Source organism: Callithrix jacchus, chromosome 4 (genome assembly GCF_049354715.1).
Source record: "Callithrix jacchus isolate 240 chromosome 4, calJac240_pri, whole genome shotgun sequence".
Lineage (NCBI taxonomy): Eukaryota > Metazoa > Chordata > Mammalia > Primates > Cebidae > Callithrix > Callithrix jacchus.
The window spans coordinates 165,959,856-165,983,963 of NC_133505.1; the positions used below are offsets into that span (position 1 = coordinate 165,959,856).

Below are 24,108 nucleotides of genomic sequence, written 5' to 3' on the forward strand. Positions count from 1 at the left end.
GTATGTCATATATCATGAACACAGAAGGATACTTGCTGTACAATCAGATAAGGCTATAATCTAGTCTAACGTATTTATTTATTGAGACAGGGTCTCACTCTGTCATCCAAGTTGGAGTGCAGTGGTGCAATCACTGCTCACTGCAGCCTTGACCTCCTAGGCCCAAGTGATCCTCCTGCCTCCACCTCCTGAGTACCTGAGACTATGGGTTTGTGCCAACATGCCTGGCTATGCTCTAGTTTTAAAATATTCTTGGGGACACAGAACAGTGGGACACACTGAGGGGCACCACAGGCCAGGGTGTAAATAAGAGGGAAAAGGCCTAGAGCAGCAGAAAATCGTGTCCTGTGGCCCATGTGGAGCAGGCTTGAGAGGGCTGAACGTGCATGCGCCTTCCCCAGTAGGAAGCCTCAGCTGGAACAAATGTAAGTGAGCCCAGAGTAGAGTCAAAGGAAAACAGATCATTGGTTCAGTGAGCCTGAAAATACACAAGAAAGCAGGGATCTTGTTGCAGTATCAGCCTATGGCAGTGAGACTCCATGTTTGTCCTCTGTGATCCACAAAGGTCTTCATGCCCCCTGTATGGTCCACTCCCCTGTTGAGTCAAGGTTGGTCTGTGTCACTAACAGAATATGGTGGTAGTGACAGTGGGTGACTTCTGAGGGTGGTCTGAAAAGGCATTGCCACTTCTGCCTTGGACTCCTGCATTACTTGCTCCAGGGAAAGCCAACTGCCATGCTCTGAAGATATTCAAACAGCTTTGTGGAGAGGCACTGAGGCCCCATCTCAAAGCCAGCACTAATTTGTCAGCCCAAGTGAGTTAGCCAGGAAGTGGATCCCCCAGCCCCAGTCAAGCCTTCAGATGATGGCAGCCCAAGCCCACACAACTCAGGAGGGACCCCCAAGCCAGACCTACCCAACCAGGCTGCTTCCAACTTCCCAACACACTGAGAAAGCTAATGGACAATTATTGCTCTTAGTCACAAGATTTTGGAGTAGCTAGAACACACATTTTCTGAACACAGACAAAAAGACAAAACCTGTCACATAATCGGGTAATTGTTCAAGCATGAACTAGAAGAGAAGGAGATGGTATGGTAAGTCTCCCTCAGTCAGTGCGTTTCTAATATTACCTGTTGGCCAAAGCGACTGATGACATTATGTGAGTTTAGAGAGTTTTCCCTGGCAGCAATGATTAATATTGCATTTGCCAAACCAGCTGCACGATCTGATTAGAGAAGTTATGATGTCGGGGAATTGCAAGGCGTTCAATATCTAACTGTTGAATGAATGAAAGAAACAAGAAACAGGGCAAGTGTCACTAATTAATAAAAACTTGAATTTGCTATAAAATTACTTGCACTTATCCTTCTTCACCTTAGAAACAATACATAAATATCTTTTACAATTTGCCAGTCTCACCGTACCAGTAGAGAAATCTAACTGTATTTTAAGATGTGTTTAAAAATTTTTAGACTGTGTTTGCTAGAGTGTCTAGGCCTGAGGACATCTGTCCACTGAGTTGCTGCTTATGCATGGTGGGTGTTGCACACAGCCAGGGTCTGGGTGTGAGTGGGCTGCAGCAGGGAATAGGTCCAAGCTTACACTGACTTCTTGCAGAGGGCAACTGTATTAATCCATTCTTGTACTGCTATCAAGAAATATCTGAAACTGGGTACTTTTTTTTTTTTTTGAGATGAAGTTTCGCCCTTGTTGCTCAGGCTGGAGTACAATGGCACATTCCCGGCTCACCACAACCTCCGCCTCCTGGGTTCAAACGATTCTCCTGTCTCAGCCTCCCAAGTAGCTGGGATTACAGGCATGTGCCACCATGCCCAGCTAATTTTTTTTTGTATTTAGTAGAGACAGGGTTTCACCATGTTGGCCAGGATGATCTCGATCTCTTGACCTCGTGATCCACCTGCCTCAGCCTCCCAAAGTGCTGGGATTACAGGCGTGAGCCACTGCGCCTGGCTGAAACTGGGTACTTTATAAAGAAAAGAGGTTTAATTAACTCACAGGTTCACAGGCTGTACAGGAAGCATGGCTGGGAGGCCTTAGGAAACTTACAATCATGGTGGAAGGCAAAGGGGAAGCAAGCACGTCTACATGGCAGGAGCAGGAGGAAGAGAGTAAAGGGTAGGAAGTGGGGTGCTATGCACTTTTAAACAACCAGGTATGTTTCATCAAAACTGTCCCATGAAACAGCCCTGGGGGGATGGTGCTAAATCATTAGACATCACCCCATGTTCCAATCACCTCCTACCAGGCCCCACCTCCAACACAGGGGATTACAATTCAGCACGAGATTTGAGTAGGGACACAGAGCCAAACCATATCACCAATTCTACCAAGCTTGTGCTACTGGATAAAGAACTTCCTTCACGTATGCATGCAGGCACAGGTGAACTCGCAATTGATTATTGTGTTTCTGCTATGAGTCAGGTCCTGTAACAGGCTGTAGGGATACAAGGTGAGCAAAAGCAGACGTGATCCCAGTCCTCATGGAGCTTGCAGTCAAGCTGAATGATGGATTGACAGATGAGTAGCCATGGAGATAAGCATGAAAATTCAGCCATGGGAGGGACCACAAAGGCAAATTCTATGGTGCTGTGAGTGAACAGAAAGAGGAGATTTTACCTGGTCAAAGGGTTCTGGGGAAACTCTAATAAAAGCTGAGCTTTGAAGGATAGGTGGAAAGGCAGAAGGGAACAGGGGACAAGATTAGCTGGTGCAAAAACCCTATGAAGAGGCGGCAAGATGACCCCGAGACTGAAGGGCAGGGTGGCTGGGGGATTGTGGATGGGATCTTCTATGGAGAGAGGCGAATGAAAAGGGCTCAGTGCTGCAGAGGAGATGGAGGAACAGAGGCAGGAGAAGCAGAAGACAGGCCAGGGCAGGCTCAAGTGTCAGAAGTCAGGGAAAGATGCTTCCAGAATGAGGAAGAGGCCTGTAGGCTGAATGCTGCTGAGGGCTCACAAAATCATGATTGAATCTAGACAGAGAGTAAGGTCCCTTCCCAGAGTGAAGGTGACCTAGAAAACAGCCAAGCCTGCCTTTTCATTTCAGGAGCATCATATGAGTAACAGCTAGGTATGACCTGTGAGCTGTGTTAGGGAAGCACATTGATTTGGATGCTACAGAATCACAGAATATTTTTTCCTGGATATTTTTGTACAGACTCTAAAGAATGTATGGAAAATTGACTTTGCTTCTCAAGTGTGGCCAGAGAGCAATGGTTATAATGTGGATTCACGAGATGGTGCTTTTTTCTAAAGTTAGGAAAATTTAACTGTAAATAAAAGAGGTCCTCATCCTAAATGCCTTCCTGTCAACATTTTGTTACTAATTCCACACTGGAGAACGCTTCTTTCGATGGCCTGTAGTGGAAAGAGCAATGTGTTTGCAGGTGGAGTGTCAGGATTTGCCTCCTGGCTATGCTATCCCCTAACTGTATGAACACTGGCTGGACACAGAACCTTGGTTTCTGCCTCTGTAAAATGGGCATAATAATGTGTCTCCCTTGGCGATGGTTTGCGTGGATGAATGAGGGCACACTTTGTGAGATGCAGAGCACCACATCCCTATGGAGAAAACCACAAAGCCTTATCAGTCACTTATTTACATCCCAGTTAGAAGGAGGTGATTGGATCCTTGAAGGAAGGCTTGATGGGTGGTGAGAAGGTGCAATATGAAAGGGCGTGATGTGCCTGGGTAGGTGCCTGAGAGGGAGATGTCACTCAGGAGGGAAAGAGCTGGGGTTACCTCCGGCCAACTGTCTACTTCATCACTTCCTCCAGCCACTCACATTGCACAGATGGCAAAGCCCTCACCAGCTGTCAGCTGGTGCAGATGTCATTTCATAGGTGACCACAGGTCTGTGCTCCAGTTATGGACCAGGTACACAGGTGGGGGTCATTATGAGTCTACTGAACAAATAATGAATGTCCCCATTTCCAGAGTGAATGCCTATCTGTCCTCATGCTACCTGAGGCACGAGGGGCTTGAGTGGCATGCCCTATACACACCAGCATGGGCTCAGGTGGGCAGCTCTGCAGTGCTCACGGACTAGCAGTTGTGTTCTGCTCCTGACAAGAGGCTGGGAGTCAGAAAAATGCATCCTGGGAAGGTGGCCAGACACATGTTTTTCTAGCTTAATGCCAGGCCAACTTTTAAAACTGCCAACTGCAACTTGAAGATGATAGTTTGAGCTCTTGTTCCACTTGGATTTTCTAATGTCTCCTCCCCAAACTGTGCTCTTTTGAATTCCACAGGATTAGCGCGCTTAGAATGAACGTATCCCGATGTCTGCGTATGGGAAGCACACATATGGTTAAAAGTTTCCTTGGTGGAAAAATAAGTAAAGTAAAGGAAGTGTTGGGCAATATTCACAAAAATTCCATTAAGTTCCATGGCCTGAAGATCACAGCACCTGTCACACTGGATTGTGATTGTTTTCATTTTTTTGTGTGTGTGTGTGCATATGTTGCATTTGATTGTGAGCTCTCTGAAGCATGGCTATGCAAATGCATAGCCACATTTGCACCCTCAGATTCTACCACATGGTCTGGAACAAAATGGGGGTTCAACAAAGGATGTATAAAGGAATAGATGAACGATTTCTCTTGTCCCCACTGACAAGAGGTAGTTGGCAGAATTGGAATACCTTTTTCCACATGTGGAATGTGAGAAGGATTGACCTAGGCTATTGGAAAGAAACTTAGAACACAAATCTGTGTGGTTTTTTATTTAATCATGCCAGCCATCCATATGTGAGGCTGGTGTCTGACATCTTAATCCTTTATGTTTCACTAATTGCTAGTAGATTTGTACAACAGAAGAGAATTGCCTTGGCGCTGGCTTGCAGTGGAAACATGTTAGAAGTTCTGCGCAGAGGAAGTGTGTCTCGGGCAATGATGGATTCACAGCAGGGTTTTTTAAGAAGCACCATTTCTTTCCTGCATCCCTGAAACCCTACGAACATGAATGATGTAACATTGAGGTCTCATGTAGTTGTTTGCTAAGAGAGATTGATTCCCTACCTGGATGCTAAGGAAGTGTCTCTGATAAATCTGCACTGGACATGGGGCATGCAAAACAGACCTTTATTTGTCCTCTCTCCCTTGATCCTCGTATTTTAATGAACATGGGAGAGAGGGAGAGGACCTTCTGAGTGTTGTGTGGTGGAGAGAGATGTGCCCTTGAGGTCAGAGGCTCGGACTGGATTCCCAGGCTCACCAGTTAAAGGGCTAAGCACTTGCCACGCAATCTCTTGGAGCCTTGGTTTCCTCCTGCAAAGTCAGAATAGTGCCTCTAAAGTTGTTGTGAGAATCAGAACAGAATGAATACTGTTCAAAAAAAGTAGTAAAGCATTATTTTATTATTTTATTTTATTCCCAATGAGAAGCTGTTTCTATCACCTTCTCCCAGGGCAAGGTGAAATTGAGACGGCAGTGTCTAAGTGCCTGCCTCTAGTTTCTTTTCCCTTTTCCCTCTGTTCGTAGACTTCTGGGGACTGATGTGTTCCTCCAGATCTGCTCTGTCTGGTGTATTGAGCTCCCCACAATCACCACGAGCGTGTAGGTACACTGTCTTTTGTTCTCCTATGGAGTCTCCTGAAAGTACATCACTATTGTGTAATGGGTATTGTGTCATGTCCTGCTGCAGTCAAAATATGCAGAGCTATTCAAATGCAGTGCTTAAAAAGCAATTAAAGAACCACGTGAGCCAAACTGAAGACTGAACGAAATTTGATGTCAGATGAATAATATGAGAAACCCACTTTCAAAACTCGACTTGAGTCTGTACTGAAAGGTCATTTGAATTTGCTTTCCATTTATCCATATGAAACACAAGAATAGCATTTTAATTTGCCCTGTCACACAGGAATGTCATAACAATGTGTATAAAGAGTGCTGAACTCCTTGGATGTACGATTACTTTAAAAATAACAAGAACCAGAAATAGTGTATATGAACATAGGCTGACCTGTAAAACCAGAAGAGAAAAAACCCACAGAACTAAGGCAGGCTAATAAGGCATCGATTTTAATGACTGGTCATGTAGCATCAGAGCAACCTCTGCTCTGTTTGGTTTTGATGAACTTTTATTCTATTTTTAGAAGCAACAATCAGGAGATCAGGAAATTAGGCGAAAAAATAGTAAAATCTTAAAATCTCTCACAGGACAACAGTATTGACAGAGTGGACTCAAAACTGACAAGAAGGAAGAAAACTTGAGTGTGCTTCTGTTTTTGAGATGACCATGTTCAGGACAGATGCCTGACTCCTAGTTCGGTTTTCTTAAGCTCTTTTAAACCTAAAGGTAATGATACCTTAAAAGTCTCTTTTATGACATTGTTGATTAAACACACACTCTCGAATTTGTAATGAAATCAGAATCAGGACTGGTAAGTGTTAGTGATTTCATTTAATATCAAACAGCCCATGGTTGAGGGTTCTGAAACCCTAAAATCGGAAGTAATTTTATGTGGTGCTTCACTCTGGAATGTACCTCTAAGAAAGTTGCTCTGGTAAGTGTCATTCTGGGGAGGAAGGTAAGCGCATATGCATTTCATGAGGATGCAGGGATGGAAACTGATATCTGATGAGCTTTCACTGTGTGCCTCTACAGATTATGGCATGCGATTAGTTCATTAAAACAAAATTAACGAGTGACATCCTGAAATTACAGAAGTCCCAGTGGAGAGTTAATGAGCAGCGTGAGAATAGTGTGACTTGGTATATTGCAAATCCTCTTTTTCTCCGCATCCAATGAGTCGGAAAATTACCTGAGCTGTATCTTTAAGATGCATCCAGAACCTCGTTGGTTCTCATGCCCCACTGCTATCCGTCATGTCCAAGTACTGTCTTGCCCCAATGGGATTGTAAGAGCCTGTTTACCTGTGTCTCCTCTGATCAGAATTCTCCAGTGTCACCCTTCATCTCTTGGAGAGAAAGCCTAAATCCTTCCTGCAGCCTGTAAGGTCCTCTCTGCTGCCTCCTTCCTCCTCTTGTAACTCACTCTTGCTATTCATCTGTTTTTCATCACTGCTAATCCTTGGAGCCTAGAGCAGTGTTGGGCATAGAGTAGATCACAATAAGTATTTGCTGAATGAATGAATGAATGGCAATTAACCTCAGCATTTCCTGGATGTTACTCTGTGTTTGGTTCTGTGATGGCCTCTTTTGGGTGACAGATTAGCAATAAAGATAAATCTTGTCCTCTTAAGAATAGGGGGGAGTGCACTAGCCGAGACTCATTGCTTGTAGAAAATAGACATCTCATTCCAAGTTAGCAAAAGGGAATGTGCTGTCCCCAGAACCAGCATTCAGAAGTGCAGGGGTGAAGCTGGAGCCCACGACTCTGACAACTGCCTGGTGCTTTTCTTCCTGTTGGCCGCTCGCTATGCATGGCTTCCTTCTCTCTGGCTGGTGTCCCTCAAGGCTGGAGGTAGAGCCACAGGCCTGTCCTGGCTACTGCACTGGTGTCCCGGTGCTGCCGTAACAAGTAATTACAAACAGGGTGGGTGGCTTCAACGGCAGAAATTTGCTCTCTCACAGTCTTGGAGACCAGAATTCTGAAATCATTTCCACTGGACCTGAAGTCAAAAACGGGCACTGGAGGAGCCTCTTCCAGTCTCTGATGGCTGCCAGCATCCCTGGGCTATGGGTGCATCGCCCCCATGGCTGCCCCCATCCTCACCTGGATTTCTATTGTGTGTGTCAAATCTCCCTCTTCTCTGTTTTATAACTTACATACATGACTGCATTAGGGCCCACCCTGATAATCCACGATAATCTCTCCATCTCAGAATCCTTAATCGCTTTTTAATAAACCATGTAAAGTGATATTCACAGGGCCAGGGACTAGGACAAGAATACCTTTTGGGGGGGCTGTGTTTCAGCCTGCCACGGATACCATTCTTCCAAATCCATGAATGATGGGAAAAAAAGACCTTTCCACCAGTCTCTGTTAGAAGAGTCCTGCCACTGAGTGACGCTGTCTAGGCCACTGCAGAGCCCTGAGCCAGAGGGGAAGTGGGGCTTTGGGAAGGAGTGGGAGTAAGGAAGGGTCCTGTCACTTGGTTATGGTTGGGCAGGGAGCCACTATTCCCCCATAATAGGCAGAGCTGGGTGGCTGCTGGTGAGGCAGAAACCACACAGCTCCATGTGGGGAAACATGACAACATAAGGGAGTAATGCGGGAAAGCATGTGTTTAGGCTGGGCGCCGTGGCTCACCCCTGTAATTCCAGCACTTTGGGAAGCTGAGGTGGGCGGATCACTTGAGCTCAGGAGTTCGAGACCAGCCTGGGCAATATGAGAAAACCCTGTCTCTACAAAAATACAAAAAATGAGCTGGGCATGATGGCTGGAACCTGTATTTCCAGCTACGTAGGAGGCCGAGGCAGGAGAATCACTTGAGCCCAGGATGTGGAGGTTGCAGTGAGCCGAGATCGCACCACTGCACCATTCCAGCCGGAGCTGCAGAGGCAGAGGGAGACCCCGTCTCAAAAAACAAACAAACAAACAAACAAACAAACAGTATGTCTTTAAACAGTAAAATGCTTGCAAACTTTAAGAGCCATAGAACTCACCGAGCTGCAAAGATTAATAAAGAAGAACCATCTCTGGGCAGCGGGAGAGTTTTCTGGAAAGGAAGGCTGTAGGTTTATGGCTTTTCTGGATGCTCAAATTCAAAGAGATATTGTATCTCTAGTTTTCATCTATTTACAATTAATTCAGCGCTCTCTCTCTCTCTCTCTCTCTCTCTCCCCCACCCCCTTTTCACCTTTGCAGAACACACAAATCCTGTCAAGTTCTGGGTTGTCCCGAGGGACAGCTGACACAGCACTGGGTGGCGAGTTCAGCCGGGTCAGCTCTGCAAGGACACCGGTCCGCGGACAGCAGCACACGGAGCCCAGGACCCGGCCTTCCTAGCGCTCCGGTCGCTGTCGCCTGCAGGGGCGCTCCGAGCCTGCCTGGAGGACGGCGATGCTTCCAGACGGGAAGGAGGAATAGAGAGACCTGGGGCAGCGTTAAAATTACAGAAGCGCGAAAGGCGAGGTCAGCTGAGTCCGTGGCCTGGGCAACAAAGTGCACCGAAAACGGTTCCTTTTCAACCAGCATCGCGCACGCCCCAGAAATGACAGCCAGACGCAGCAGGGTCTCAGGACGCTGAAAACCCGACTTGGGCGCACCGGGTGCGGGGAGGGACGTGGAAGGACCGGACTGGCCACAGGACGACAGCGCTGCGGGCGGGGTGAGGGGTCCTGGCCCGGGTCCCCACAAAGGGCATCCCTGGGCGCGATGGGCGACTTCCCAGCCAGAAAATGAGAGGGTTAGATGAGGGGAGGAACTTCCCCAGCCACTTGGCCCGGCACAGCGACCGCCGAAAGTTCAGAACCGCTCAGTCAGCCCGGGGCGCCCCGGCCCCTCCGCCCCGCGCCCCGCCCGCCTCCGGCCCTGGCCTCGCCGCCCCCATCGCCGGGGTCGCCCCCGCCGGCCCCTCCGGCCCCGGCCCCGCCCGCCGGCAGGGGGCGCCCGAGCGCGGCTAAAAGGCGCGGCGGGAGGTCGGCGGCCTCAGTGGTGGAGGGCGGCTGTCGGTGCGCGGCCGGGAGCGATCGCCGCGGGGCCGGGGCGCGGCAGGCACAGCGCACAGCGCGCAGAACAGACGGACAGCGGCGCCTTTGCGCTCCCCAGACTCCGGCCAGCGCCCCCAGGCGAGCCGCGAGCACCCAGCCCCGGCCCAGCCCGGGCTCCCGATGGCCCCCGAGGCTGGGGCGCCCCTGCGCGCGCCGCGCCAGCTGCCCTGGGCGGCGCTGCTGCTGCTCGTGGCTGCCCTGCTCCCCGTCGCCTCCTCGGCAGGGGCCCCAGGTACGCGCGGCGCCCGGCAGGCCCCCGGCGCTCCTCCGCTCCCCGTGACCCCGCCTGCGCTGGGGCCCCGCCGTCCCGCTCCGCGCTGGCTGCTCATCGTGTCACTAACCTGTGCGTCCTCGTCACTCGCGCGGGTCGGGGCACTTGGCGCCCTGCGTGGGAGGCGGGAGCGGGGACGCCTCGGTGCCTGGGGAGCGCAGCGCGCCGGCGTTTAACTTTGCCGTCGCCCGCCATGGGGTCGGGAGGCTCCAGCCGTCTAAGTGTCCTGGGAGATTCAGGCACAGGGACGGGGCGGGGGGGTGGGTGGGTGTGAAGGGCAGAGGGACTTTCGACGTGCGGGCTGGGGGAATGCCTTTTTTGCCCAAAATTTCCCGGGAGCGTAGATTCTTTCCCCGCGTTCCCCTCTCCCGAGGCCGGATGACAGGCGCACTCCGGAGACCGACATAGCAGGGCTGTTCTAGAAGGGCGCGGGGAAAGGCTGAGAGCTGCCGCGGGCTGTAGGGTGCCTCTGCGCTCCGGAGGAGCGGCGCTCCCATGCCAGCCCCGCTCCAGGCAGCAGAGGCCCGCGCGCCCGGGGGAACGTTCAAGCTGGGAGAAAATATTTGTCTTGAGAGTAGGGAGAGGGAAATGAGAAAGTCGAGTCCAGAGAAGCTCGCCCTTCCCCGACGGCTGAGGTACAGCCAGGATGGATGCTTGCTTTGGGAGCAGTGCTTTTCAGAAAATGCTAGCGAGCTCTTGTCAGATTTCTTGCTAGTTTCCTGCAGAGAGAGACAAGTTTGTGGCGGGGTTTTCATTCCTAAGCGTTTGGCAGCCCTTGTTCCCACCTCCCGTGCAGGCATTTTTAAACTTGAAACTGTGGTTTTTAGGTCATTGGTTTGTAGAACTTCAAGAAGCAGATAATGATTGTCAGATACTATTCCAGTGAGGGTACTTGCTTTAGGGTGCTATTTAGTGTCTATATTGTTCTCTTAAGGGGTAAAGGGAGGAAAGTGGGGGTCACATTGCTTTGTGACTTTATGGTAGACACATCATCCCAGTGCTTGGTTCAGGTTTCTACCAGGTATTCTGATGCCAATGCCACTTTTTCATAAAAGGCAGAGGCTGCCGTAGGGTCTTTTCCTTCCCATTAGTGATCTCTAAGAAAGTATTCACTGACTATTTTGCACAGTACTTGAGAGGAATAAAACTATTTTAAAGTCTTCCAACTTCCCCACCTACAACTCCTGGCTTTTGTTTTTGTAAGTTAAAATTTTCCGAGTGCTGGAAGAGTTTTTGTTTCTGAAAATGGTCTGAAACTGGAACCAGTGCTGCCCTGGCTTTGTGGCGATTCCAGCCTTCTGCCTTTCCGATTCCTCTGCCACCTGCCCGTGGGTTGCACGCGAGTGGGTTCCGAGTAGGGCTGTTTGAGAGAGCTCCCGGAAACCCACCGCGATCTGCACTGTTGCTTCTTTCGCCTTCTGCTCTGTGGATCACTCAGCCGAGGAATGCTGGAGCTGGACCGCTTCCCAGCCCTTCTCTGTACAGTGTTGACGTGGGAGCTGCAGTAAAATGATGAGCAGACTAGAAGTGGGCAAAGGAGGACAAGCACATTTCAGAATGACATCTACCACATTTAAATCAAGTAATAGAAGGATAGAAACAGACACAGCAGCCTGTTGATAGCTCCCCATGCTGTGGATGAAATAATGGGGTACGTCATTTCTTTCATGGACTCTTTTTGACAGCAACACCATGGGCAGACTGCTCCCTCTCTCTGGCTGAATTAATGCATGTATCAAGCGAGTTGCTTGTGTCGAGTCCCACCCCCCCTGCCCCCACCTTTTTGGGGCCAGAATCTCTGTAAGGAAATTACCCAGGGCCACATAATAGTGACAGACATGATAGCTCCAGAGGGACTTTGTTTAAAGCAGGGCACACTGAAGAGCTGAATAAACACTTCAGCATAGGGTCAATTAAACGTAAAACAAAATAAGCAAGCAGCGCCCCCTCTCCCACACGCGTCCATCCCTGCAATAGGGTACTATGCAAACATTAAAACTGTGATGGGCTTGCTAGTCTGGGATGATCCATTTTTCCAAACACTTGTGGATGAACTCACACATGCATTACTGTGGATATCTGAGGGTGGTTACGGATGATTTTTATTTTCTTCTTCAAAAAAGCTTTTGGGGAATTCTCCATGTCAAAACTATTTTCAAAGTAATATTAAGATTACTAAGATGCTATTTTCCTTTTTCACAGTTGACATTTGCACTGAGGGTGTAAAAGCGTGATGGGTAAACGGCAGGTGCCTTACTGTGAATCAAGGCAGAGACATCACCAGGCACTAGCAGTCACTGAATTTTGGGGGAGACTTTGCAGTTAAAAAAGTATTTGCGAGTTTCATTAAGAATGCCCATGATGCCACACTAAAATTATTAATTTTACCAAATCCCTGTATCTTTGAACGTGTGTCTTTATTTATTTCTTTTTTTTTGAGACGGAGTTTCGCTCTTGTTACCCAGGCTGGGAGTGCAATGGTGCGATCTCGGCTCACCGCAACTTCCGCCTCCTGGGTTCAGGCAATTCTCCTGCCTCAGCCTCCTGAGTAGCTGGGATTACAGGCACGCACCACCGTGCCCAGCTAATTTTTTGTATTTTTAGTAGAGACGGGGTTTCACCATGTTGACCAGGATGGTCTCGATCTCTTGACCCTGTGATCCACCCGCCTCGGCCTCCCAAAGTGCTGGGATTACAGGCGTGATCCACCGCACCTGGCCCAAATGTGTGTCTTTTTAATATTGTAAACAAATGGGAAGGACACATAAGGTACTACTGCTGATGACCAAGTTCAGTGGCAACCTGAAGGGAAGCACTGATGTGATCACTCGAGTTGTGCATTAAGCTAGCTGATTTTTTAAAAAACGGAATGCGATATTTACCACAAAGAATGACCACAGACAAACTAGAGTTATTCTGACTTGGGTATTTGGCAGATGTTTTCTCAAAAATGAACAAAGGGAGCCTGCTAATTCTAGTAAAATAACTGCTATTATTTCTTACCAGTGATAAAATTTGAGCTTTGAAGTGAAAATTAGAATTTGCCAACTTATTTCCATCACTATAAGCTTGAAATTGTCCCAATATTAACTTTTTTAAAGTGAGATCAATGGTGATATAAATGAATGTGATTTGTAAATGTCATATTACAAAATGTGTCAACATTTGGCTGATCTGCATAACCAAATAAACCAACAGATCCGAATGACCACTGTGTAGCCTTACAACAATCTTGCATGGGTAAAAGATCTATTCAAAGAGCATGATCACATGATGGATTTTTAATGTAACAAAATATGAAACATTCTTCACATGGTTTCAGATTCTAAGAAATGGCCACTTGATGAGTTTTGGTGTAATATCAAAGATTTTTCAAAATCGTCCAAAAAGGCTATTGAAATAGTTTTTCAGCTACACATATGTGTGAGGCTGGATCTCTCCAACCACAACAACATAGTGCAATATGTTGAATACATAAGGAGATCGGAGATATTCTATTAAAAAGATCTGCAGAAATGTAGAAACAATGCCACTCTTCTCACTCATTTCTCTTTGTTTTGGAAAACAGTTATGTTTCATGAAAATATATTTTTATGTCAACAGGTAATGGTTTATTATTGTTATTTTAAAATAAGTAAGTACATATTTTAGCTTTTCTTAGTTTTAATTCCCAGTAGTCAGTAAGGACAGATAAAACCCACAGACACATAGCCTCCATGGCATCCTCATAAATTTAAGAATAGAAGATAATTCAGGCACCAAAACATTTGAGACACACTGGTGTATACGGAAGGAAGTAGGTTAAAAATCAGGAGCCTGGGCATGAGTGGCAGTGCTGTCCTGCATCCCGGAGCCTTGGGCTAGTCTCTGCTCTGGAATAGACTGATTGAAGGAGACTCCTTCCATCTCTGGAAACCTTTAGAAGCTTCCCTGTGGCTCAACCTGGGTGAGGCTTTTGGGGTTTCCCTCTTATGTCAGTCCTCCTTGAGAGAATGTGGTGAGACCCTCCCACCTTTTATCTTGTATATTGGAGCCTGCCAATGGCAGATGGAAGACCTGTTTGTTCTTGAGCTGATCATGAAATTTGTTCCTGTGGAATCAGAGGTTATAATAGGATTGCGGAGTGACAACTCACATCCCTGGAAAGTTGTCACCAGACACTTCCAGAGCATGATCAGTATGTCCTACCAAGATCGTTCATGTCATATTTAAGTTCTAAAGACCCATTCCCTGAAAACAGGAGGGGAAGGGGAGTGCATTCATCTCCTTTTGCTGTAACAAACTGCCACACACTTAATGACCTGAAACAGTAGAAATTTATTAGCTTTATTGTAGTGCTAGAGATCAGAAGTCCAAAATGGGCCCCACTGGGCTAAAATCAAGGTCTGCTTTGGAACTTTAAGGGAGGATCTGTTGCCTTGCTTGCCCTTTCCACCTTCCAGAGGTGCCCACATCCTTGGTTCTGGGGACTAGGACAAGGACATCTTTTGGGGACCATTTGCCTACCTCAAGGGATAAGGGTGGGGCAGGGAGTCTGGAAGCAAACATTTCGGGAGAGGACTCATCAACTTTGGCTGACTGAGAAGCAGACCTCTTTTCATTGTCCCCCGTTGGAACTTGGGGAGTTTTTGAGTTATAATTAAACGGTTATCTGGAGTTTTTCGTTCAGTTAAAAATAGAGGTATTCAAAGGTATAAAACTGATGGAGAGAAGAGAATACGTATGTGTATGTATCTACTTGTGAGTGCATAGGGTGTGTCTGTTAGAACACCCATGAAACTGCAAACTTTGGTGACTTTGGGGAGAACTGGGTCGCTGGGGACAGTGGTGGATACTGTTTCATCCATCTCTTTTACCAACTTTCGTAGATGTATGTTAGAGCATTTGGAATCTGGGAGGCATTGGTTATCACATTCGTGAGCACCCTCTTTTCCTCCTAAATGGTATCCTTGTCTATGAAAAAACCTGCATTTTCCCTCGGCCTGGCGGGGGCAGCACTTGCGCTCTGAGACCCTTAGAGGGCGCTCCTGGCTTTCTGGAGGCGAAGTCACCGCCCGCGGGCCCTCGGTGCGGCCCTGGTTGGAGAGGAGCACTTAGTTGTAGCTGTGGCTTTATAGAGATTAGCAAATTAGGGCAAACATCCGTCTATCTGCCTTGCTTCTCCCTTAGTGCTTGCCTTCTGGCAATTTTTCTGCTCGTTGGCGCTTCCTTCAGATATTACATTGGAAAGGACAGAGCACTCATTAAGAGTCGAAATGGCTGCGTGTTAGCAAATTCAAGTAAGGACTGGTGAGAAAGGAAACTGCCTAGACCTCCAGCTGGGGTCAGGAGCCCAGTGGCTGTTGGGGTGCGCTGGTGCCTCTGCAGGCCGCCACCAAAGCTGCAGCAGCTGAAAGATGGGGTGAGCCTAAGGGATGTCACAAGGGTGCCAGACTCAGTAACTGCCTCCTCTGCCCTGATGGGTCCCCTCTCAGACTCTCCTCTCCACCCTCAGGGTTGATTTTTGTATCAGGGGAGGGTAATATTACAATTATAATGTCTAATTATTGTAGTATTCTAATTATTATAATAATGCTACCCTTATAAATGTACAAAATAACTTGAGAGGTGTTTGTGTTAATTACAAAGTAGATGCCACTCACATTTTTTTACTGTGGTCTCCTATCTGCAGAGGAAATGATTTAATGATGGCATCCTCATGCTCTGTATAGTACAATCTACATAATTCTGTTTTCAGTTTTATGAGGAGTTCTTAAGTGTACATTTTCACTTCCTTTTAATAGTAACTGGAAGTTTAAAGTGTTATGGAGTTTACCATTTCTCTCTGTTATTTCATTTAATTTTCACAGTGTCCTTGGGAAGTCAGTAACATCCTCATCTTGCTACTGGGGGAACTGAGGTCAGAGAGGTTAACTGGTTTTCCCAAAGTCTGTAATCTAATACCCAGTCTTTGGGACCCAGGTCCCACACTCTCCCTGCAGACACCCCTGTTCTTGTTGGTTTGAACATTTACTGTATCCTCTTGTTTTCGTCTCTAGGCTGGGTGTGAGGGTCAGCACTCACGATTTTGATCTGTTCACAATGCCTTCCTGAGTTTACCTTTGTAACATTGCTGTTGGCTGTTGAGAAATGATTCCGCCAGGCACTGAAATGTGTGGAACTGCAGTAGGGCTTAACTTAAGACAGAGTGGCAGTGAATCTAGCCTCTGTCACAAGATAGCTTTGGCCTGGGAATATGAGCAGGGTCCTCACTGTGGAAAGCCCCCTTTCCTTGGTGGTTCTGTTAAAGCTCGCCCGTCAGCTCCTCGAAGCCAGTGCTGGGTGTCTAACCTTGCCCAACTCTTCACCACTTAACGTCAGGTGCTGTCTGGGAATGCTTGATCTTTACCATGGAAATCACAACTTTGAACCTTTGAGACTGTATTTAACCAGAAGGCTCCCGGAAGTGCCACACCCTGTGCTAAGACACTCAGGTTTGTTTACTGGACCAAGGAACAGTGCTAAGAAACATTAGTGGCTAATGTACACGGTTGACAACTCCGTGTCTCACAGAGGTGAGTGAGTCTGATGCTCATAGTGTTAAAATGTCTTGAACTTCTCAGGACAAACGTGCTATTTAAGTGCTGGGCTTGGTTTTATTTAGGGACTGTTTCATGGTGCCATGTCCCTTCAACTGGCTTATTAGGTCCTGGCTGAGCCACTGATTTGGCTCTGTGACCTTGGGTGGATCATAACTCTTCAGACCTCAGTTTTCTCATCTGCAGAATGAGGGGATTGACCTAGATATTGTGAAGGGCCCTCCAGCTCTAACTTTGTGGGAGTCTCCATTTGAAGGATGTCCATTCATTCATTCATTCATTCAGCAAGGGTTACCAGGAGTCAGACAAAGACACAAAGTTAGATGAACATAGTCCCTGCTGTCAGAGGACACACAGGCAGGGAGGGCTGGATTAGGATAAGGCAGACAGGTGATATGTGCTAGGACAGAGGTGCCACAGGTGTCTTGGGGGTGAATTGACTGGGAGGTCAAGGCCAGCTATATTTGAGCTGGGTTTTGAGAAGGGCATAGGCATTAGTTGGAGATAGACGCTGAGGAAGAACGTCTCAGGTGGAGGGACAGGCCACGCTGCACGTGTGAAGGCACATGTGAGGAACCAGGAACGTTCTGAATGGCTCGTGCTAAATGCTGCACTGGGGCAATGGTGGCATTCAAGGTTGGAGGCGTAGGAGGCAGCCAGCTCAGGAAGGTCCTGGAGTTTGACCTGAATCCATAGTGTTGGTGGCCACTGAGGGAGTGCCATAAGGTGACATGTCTCTGGGTCAGTGGGAGGTCATGTAGAGCCAATCCCAGTACTGCATGGGGCTCTGGTTGGAAGGGGCCATTGAGGCTTTTGTTCATTGTTTGGGGCTTCTTTTTAATTTGCTTACTTGTTTGGGGCTTTCTTTATTACAATATAGACCAAATACTTATATTGTGTCACCTGTCTCATCTCATTTGAAGAATCATCTTGGTTCCGTGTTTTCTGAAATGGCTCATATGTTTTAGATCAGTCCCATTTTGGAAAGGGCTCCAGGGTAGCATGAGTCTTAAGTATTCACATGTGGGCAGTCTGGTAGGACTGATTTATAGTGCAGGTCTTGAATAGTTGAGTATAGTGGCTTTGGGGTAGGGGTGGGTCTCTGGCAGAATTCAGTGTGGTTCCCAAGGAAAGACCTTGTGTAATTTTAGTTCATGGGTGGGGACTGGTAAGTAACTTGGCTTAAAGAGGAAATGAATGGGCCAGGTGCAGTGGTGCATGCCTGTAATCCCAGCACTTTGGGAGACCGAGGTGGGCAGATCTCGAGGTCAGGAGTTCAAGACCAGCCTGGCCAACATGGTGACACCCGTCTCTACTAAAAATACAAAAATTAGGGGTGTGGTGGTGCATGCCTTTAATCCCAGCTGCTGAGGAGGCTGAGGCAGAAGAATCGCTTGAACCTGGGAGTTGGAGGTTGCAGTGAGCCGAGATCATGCCACTGCATTTCAGCCTGGGCAACAGAGCAAGACTCCATCTAAAAAGAGAAAAGAGGAAATGAATGGACATAATTTATTGAAACTTCTGCTAAATCTGCAGACAGAGTGGAGATGAGCACTCGCTGCCCTTGAAGAAATGTGGATAGTGGGTCCTTTAAGCCCTAGTGCTGTGGCTGGAGTTAGCCAGCATTTTAGTAAAGTATCCGAGAAGGGTGTGCAGTGATGTCTCCTCATTTATCTTGACCCCACATTTATCTGGTGATAAAGCCTCATCCAAAGTCACTTATGGCAGAACTCAAGGAGTTGGACGGGGTGTGACAGGTGTGGACAGGTGTGGTGTCCTAGGAGCTCGGGAGAAGCCACTCTAGCCAGACAGAGGAGGGCAGGACCCGGGGCAGGCAGGCTCACGGTGAGCCCATTCTGAAGAATCAGGAGGAGAAGCTTCTTTTGACAAAAGCGCCATGAAATTTGAGGTGCTCTGGCGGAGAGTGGGGAAAGCCGCCACGGTGGCACAGACTTACATATAAAATAAAACTCTGCGCAGAGAAGGCTCGCCCTCCAGTGATGGATGTGTGCTGGCGATGATGTGTCAGTCACACTTAGAGGACAGAAAGCTTAGGTGTGCCCTTCACAGAGAAGCCAGCGTGCTGTGTTTACTTCGGTGCATGTCATGGAAAGCTTTCAGTGATGATTTCTGATGGCCGATTCTGGTGTGCCCATTCCCACCCCCAGACATAAGGGTTGGGGTTTTGGACTTCACTATAGGCTTAAATGCTATTTTTCAAAAAATGTTTTAAAAAAGTTTTAATTTTGAGATAGTCATAGATTCCTGTGCAATGATAAGAAGCATGAACGTTGTCAGGATCAAAATGGAGTCACTTGTGCTAAAAACCCTGACAAACAGAGCCAGGAAAGGCCAGGAAGGGAGGGTTCTCATGCATGAATGCCTGGTTCCAAGAACTCTCGCCAAAGACTGAAAAATTGCAAGCTTGCGAAAGGCCACGACAACCTGACATCTCCCCAGCAACTTCCTGTCCATCCTCAGACTGGAGCCACCCTCTTCACTGATCCTTGTATTCAAGGATAATGATCTCAAGACAATCACTGTCTTCCTTATTTTCCCTTTAAAAGCCTTGGTCTTCCTTTAACTTCCTGAATATGCATATGGTTCACCGTGGCATACAAATTCCCATTGCAATACATACTCCTAAATCAACATCATTTTCTCTTGGAGTCTCCCTCTCTGTTGTTTCGGCTGACAGAAGTAAGGTGGACGTACCATGCACCCTCCACCGGCTTCCCCTAAGGTGGTGATTGTGTAACTGGAATGTGGCGACCCAGCCAGGACAGTGAAGACGCAGGACCTGTGAGGAGGCCCTGGAGCTACCTGATGTAGCCACATTTACCTCCCTTCCTCCCATCTGCGCCAGACACAAATCTGTTCTCCCATTTTATAATTTTGTCATTTCAAGAATGTCCTATAAATGCAGTTTGGCACTGTCACCTTTTCGGATTGGCCAAAGCTTATTTTTAAAAAGTATTTTGCCCATTCTTGTGATCACTGCAGTTAGCTGGCAAGTGGTTTTTTTGTAAATGGAGAAGTCCTGGCATGCAACTTGGCATCTCAGAGAAGTGTGGCCACCACCCTGGTCCAAGCCATATTACCTGGATTTTTGCAGTGACCTCTCCATAGTCTCACCACCCCTGTCCCCTCCCAGAGCACTCCAGTCTCGGGATAGGTGTTGCAGTGAGTCTAATGATGCACAATGTCACAGAACCTTCCAGCAGCTCCCCACCTCCCTCAGATACAAACCAGGATCCCAACAACTTTTCCAGACTATGCATCATCTTTTCCACACCACATCCTTCCTCGCCATCTGCCATTTGCTTTGCACCCCCCCACTGCCCCGGCCTCCTGGCTGGTCCTCTGATGTACGAGGCCCCTTCCTGCCTCAGGGCTTTTGCACTGGCTGTTCCCTTTGCCTGAATAACCTTCCATAAACATCCAAGGGTTGATGGCTGGGCACAGTGGCTCATGACTGTAATCTCATGAGGCCAAGGTGGGCAGATCACCGGAGGTCAGGATTTAAGACCAGCCTGGCCAACATGGTGAAACCCCGTCTCTACTAAAAATACAAAAATTAGCCAGGCATGGTGGCAGATGCCTGTTGTCCCAGCTACTCAGGAGGCTGAGGCAGGAGAATCACTGGAACCTGGGGGGTGGAGGCTGCAGTGAGCCAAGATTGCGCCATTATACTCCATCTCCAACCAAAACAAAAAGCATCCATGGGTTGATGGCTCACCTCTTCAGGTTCTTTGTGCAGCCTCTTTGCGAGGCCTCTGGACTTCTCCCTGCCTTTGACAGGGCAATCTCATCCTTACCCCCAGCACATCTTGTCACTGCCTTGTTTTGCTCCACACCCTCATCAACACCCGTCATTTCATGATTTTACTGGCTTATTTCACACTTGGCTGTCTTCCTTTGCTGGAATGTAAGCTCCATGAGGACAGGACATTTCGTTGGTTTTATTCCCTGCTGTAGCCTCCGTGTCTAGAATGCTGCCCGTAAATAGCAGAGGCTCAGTGACTGCTTACTAAATGACTGGATGTGCTTTCTTTGGTATTAACTACATATGATATATCTAAATATATTCATGTATGTTGACCAGCCTCCAGCAAAATACGGAGTGGTGACGAGTGTGTGACCGTGTTCTGCTTCACTCCCACCCTAACTGCGTGGTGTCAGCCTATGCGTTAGTGAGAGAGGTGCTTTGCGTTGGAAGTCCATCTTCAGCTGGAGAGAAGAATGGTATTTACACAATGTGTTAGTGTCCTAGGGCTGTTGTAATAAAGTTCCACAAACGGAGTGGCTTCAAACAAAAGAAATGTATTATCTTGCAGCTCTGGAGCTGGAAGTCTGGAATCTGTAGGGCCGGTCATGCTCTCTGGGAGAGAACCTTTCCTTGCTTTTTCCTAGCTTCTTGTGGTTTCCTTGGCTTTTAGACACATCAGTCCAATCTCTGCCTCCATGTCATATGGCCTTCTCCCTGTGTTATAAAGACACTGGTCATATGGATTAGGTTTGACCGTCTTAACTCTGTAAGACCGTATTTCCAAAATTTCCAAATAAGGTCACATTCACAAAACCAGGGGTTAGAACTTCAGTACATTTTTGGAAGGGATACAGTTTAACTCATAACATATGGTTGCTTACCAACATGATTTCTTTTCTTTTTTTAATTTTTAATTTTAAGTTCCAGGGTACATGTGCAGGATGTGCAGGTTTGTTACACCGGTAAATGTGTGCCATGGTGGTTTGTGGCACCTATCAACCCATCACCCAGGTATTAAGCCTGGCATGGATTAGTTGTGTTCCCAGCGATCTCTCTGTACTGTTGCTGCTCCTGTCCTCTCCTCCAGTACTCCACTCAATGAGGCAGTGAAAACGCAAGTGTCCATGCGTCCTCGTTGTTCAGCTCCCACTTATAAGTGAGAAACATGCGGTGTTTGGTTTTCTGTTCCTGCATTAGTTTGCTGAGGATAATGGCTTCCAGCTTCATCCATGTCCCTGCAAAGGACATGATCTCAGTCTTTCTTATGACTGCATAGTGTTCCATGGTGTATATGTACCACATTTAAAAAATCCAGTCTATCATTGATGGGCATTTGGGTTGATTTAATGTCTGCCATTGTGAGTAGTTCTGTATTAAATGTATGTGTGCATGTATCTTTATAATAGAATTATTTATATTCCTTTGGGTATATACCCAGTAATGGGGTTGCTGTGTCAAATGATATTTACAGCTCTAAATCTATGAAGAATCACCATACTACCTTCCACAATGGTTGAACTAATTTACATCAACAGTGTAAAGGCATTCCTGTTTCTCCACAACTTCGACAGCAGCTGTTGTTTCTCGACTTCTTAATAATTGCCATTCTGACTGGTGTGAGATGGTATCTCATTGTGGTTCTGATTTGCATTTCTCTAATGATCAATGACGATTCCTTTTCAATACGCAAAACAGTTCATCAGCTTCCAGCACTGGGTCATAGCTGAGACGAGGAAGGTAAAGCTGCGTTGTGTGCTGAACTGTCCGCCTGGAGTTCCAAAGACCTATGGACATTCAGGTGTCTTAATTGTTTGATCAAGCGTGGCTAGGTCCTTTACTGATAGATTAAATAGTAAGTAATTAACTTATATCTTCTGTAGGCAAGGCACTGTGTGAGGCTCTGGGGTTACAAAGATTTAGTAATGAAGTTGGGTTGCTGTGCCCATAAATGCCAGACAAATGTGACAAATGTAGCCATATGGGATCATCTGACTTTCTAATCAACTTCTACTTGCCAGGGGTAGTGTTTTTGCCCTGAAGCACAGAGAATTGTGAGATCAGGAAGAGGAACCACCAACTTGTCTGACTTGTCTGAGGACTTTGCCTGGCGGGCACACTTTGGTTTGACTCAATCTGAAACTCAAAAAATCAACACATTTTTTTCCTATTCTGTAAAATTTGGGAGGTGTCTTTCTCTTTTCTCTGTCTAGATTGTATTCTCTGGCTGAGACTTCCAGGTCATGAGATGACGGTAGCCTTCCTCTGCCACAGAATGTCCATGGTCCACAGATCTGACAGCCTTTGGCCTCCTTGATGCTGTGGAATACCACCATGTTCTCTTTTTCTGTAACATGTGCCCAGCTCCAGTCTGTTTTTTAATACCATTTTCCACCCCACCCAACAATTTTCTTCTACTGCTTTCTGATAGACTGGGAGAATTGAAGCATCTTGTTTTGGCTAATAATTCTCAGAATCCACACATGTACTACTCGTATACAAACAGACCACACCCAGAGGATGTCAGGCTTTGGGCTGATTTTCGCAGCTGCATCGTGACTGCACTTTCCTTGCTGGCACCTGGGGAGGATAAGGTTCAGGGTACAAACACTAGATATCATCTGAGCAGATTGTGTGTCCTTCTTACCAAGCATGCAGAATCTGACTTGGGGTCCTTGGGATGAGTTCCGTGGGGTCCACTGCCACTCTGAGAATGTAATGTAGTTTCATTACAGGAAATAATTCTCAGCATTTTGAGGGGTTGAGGATAGGTTGGCTCACAGCCACAGAGAGGGACTGACTACATGTTTTCTTGGAATTCCAGCCCTAGAAAGCAGTGGCCCAGGGCTCCCACACATGGGGGAAATTTCTAGTAAAGCACCCCTTGAGTTCCGTTAATGCCATACTCTGTTCTCTGATTATCCTAGCTTTGGAAGGACTTCCTTTCCTCTGGGCCCTGATAATGTTTCTTGTTAGTGGCACTCAGCTGATAGCAAATGTCTGATACCCCCCCTCTTTCATGTGCCAATGTAGTGCTTCCTTCAGTAGACCGAAACCCATTGCCTTTCTTATATGTCTCCAAATTAATTCACTTATGTTCCCAGGGGAGTGCTTTGCTTAGTAACTCTACATCATCCAATTGAATAGCATATTCAAAGATGTTCATCTTTGAAGGTAGGGAAATGTATTGGAATTTGACTGGGTCTTCCAGTCATGGAAAGCATTGAAAACTATTTTGGACTTACAATCAATAGGCAGATGGAAGAGGAGAAGTTGAATCAGATTATCTAAGTTTCCTTTCAACCGTCAAGATTTTAAAATTCCAATTAAAAGTATATTTTCCCAGATGGAAGGAAATGAGGACCCAGCAAGAGCTCTGCTCTGTGCAGAGGGAGAATTGGCCAAGAGCTGAGGTGCTGGGAATCAGGCTGGGTCATTTTGTATTGGGTTGTGATTGGTGGTATCAGGTGAGGTGCTGGGAATCAGGCTGGGTCATTTTGTATTGGGTTGTGATTGGTGGTATCAGATGAGGTGCCTGGAATCAGGCTGGGTCATTTTGTATTGGGTTGTAATTGGTGGTATCAGATGAGGTGCTGGGAATCAGGCTGGGTCATTTTGTATTGGGTTGTGATTGGTGGTATCAGATGAGGTGCTGGGAATCAGGCTGGGTCATTTTGTATTGGGTTGTGATTGGTGATATCAGGTGAGGAGCTGGGAATCAGGCTGGGTCATTTTGTATTGGGTTGTGATTGGTGATTTCAGGTGAGGGGCTGGGAATCAGGCTGGGTCATTTTGTATTGCATTGTGATTGGTGGTATCAGGTGAGGTGCTGGGAATCAGGCTGGGTCA

The 24,108-nt window shown here is 47.1% G+C and overlaps 1 protein-coding gene across 2 annotated transcripts in view; it reads left to right on the forward strand.

Moving 5' to 3' along the window:
- The first annotated feature begins 9,584 nt into the window (after positions 1-9,584).
- Positions 9,585-24,108, forward strand: part of FNDC1 (fibronectin type III domain containing 1) — a 104,856-nt gene continuing 90,332 nt past the window's right edge. For both annotated transcript variants that reach the window (XM_035297091.3, XM_008995326.5), the window contains exon 1: positions 9,585-9,876. In XM_035297091.3, coding sequence (XP_035152982.3) covers positions 9,765-9,876 — 112 coding nt within the window. In that variant the 5' untranslated portion in view covers positions 9,585-9,764. The remainder of the gene's footprint in view (positions 9,877-24,108) is intronic.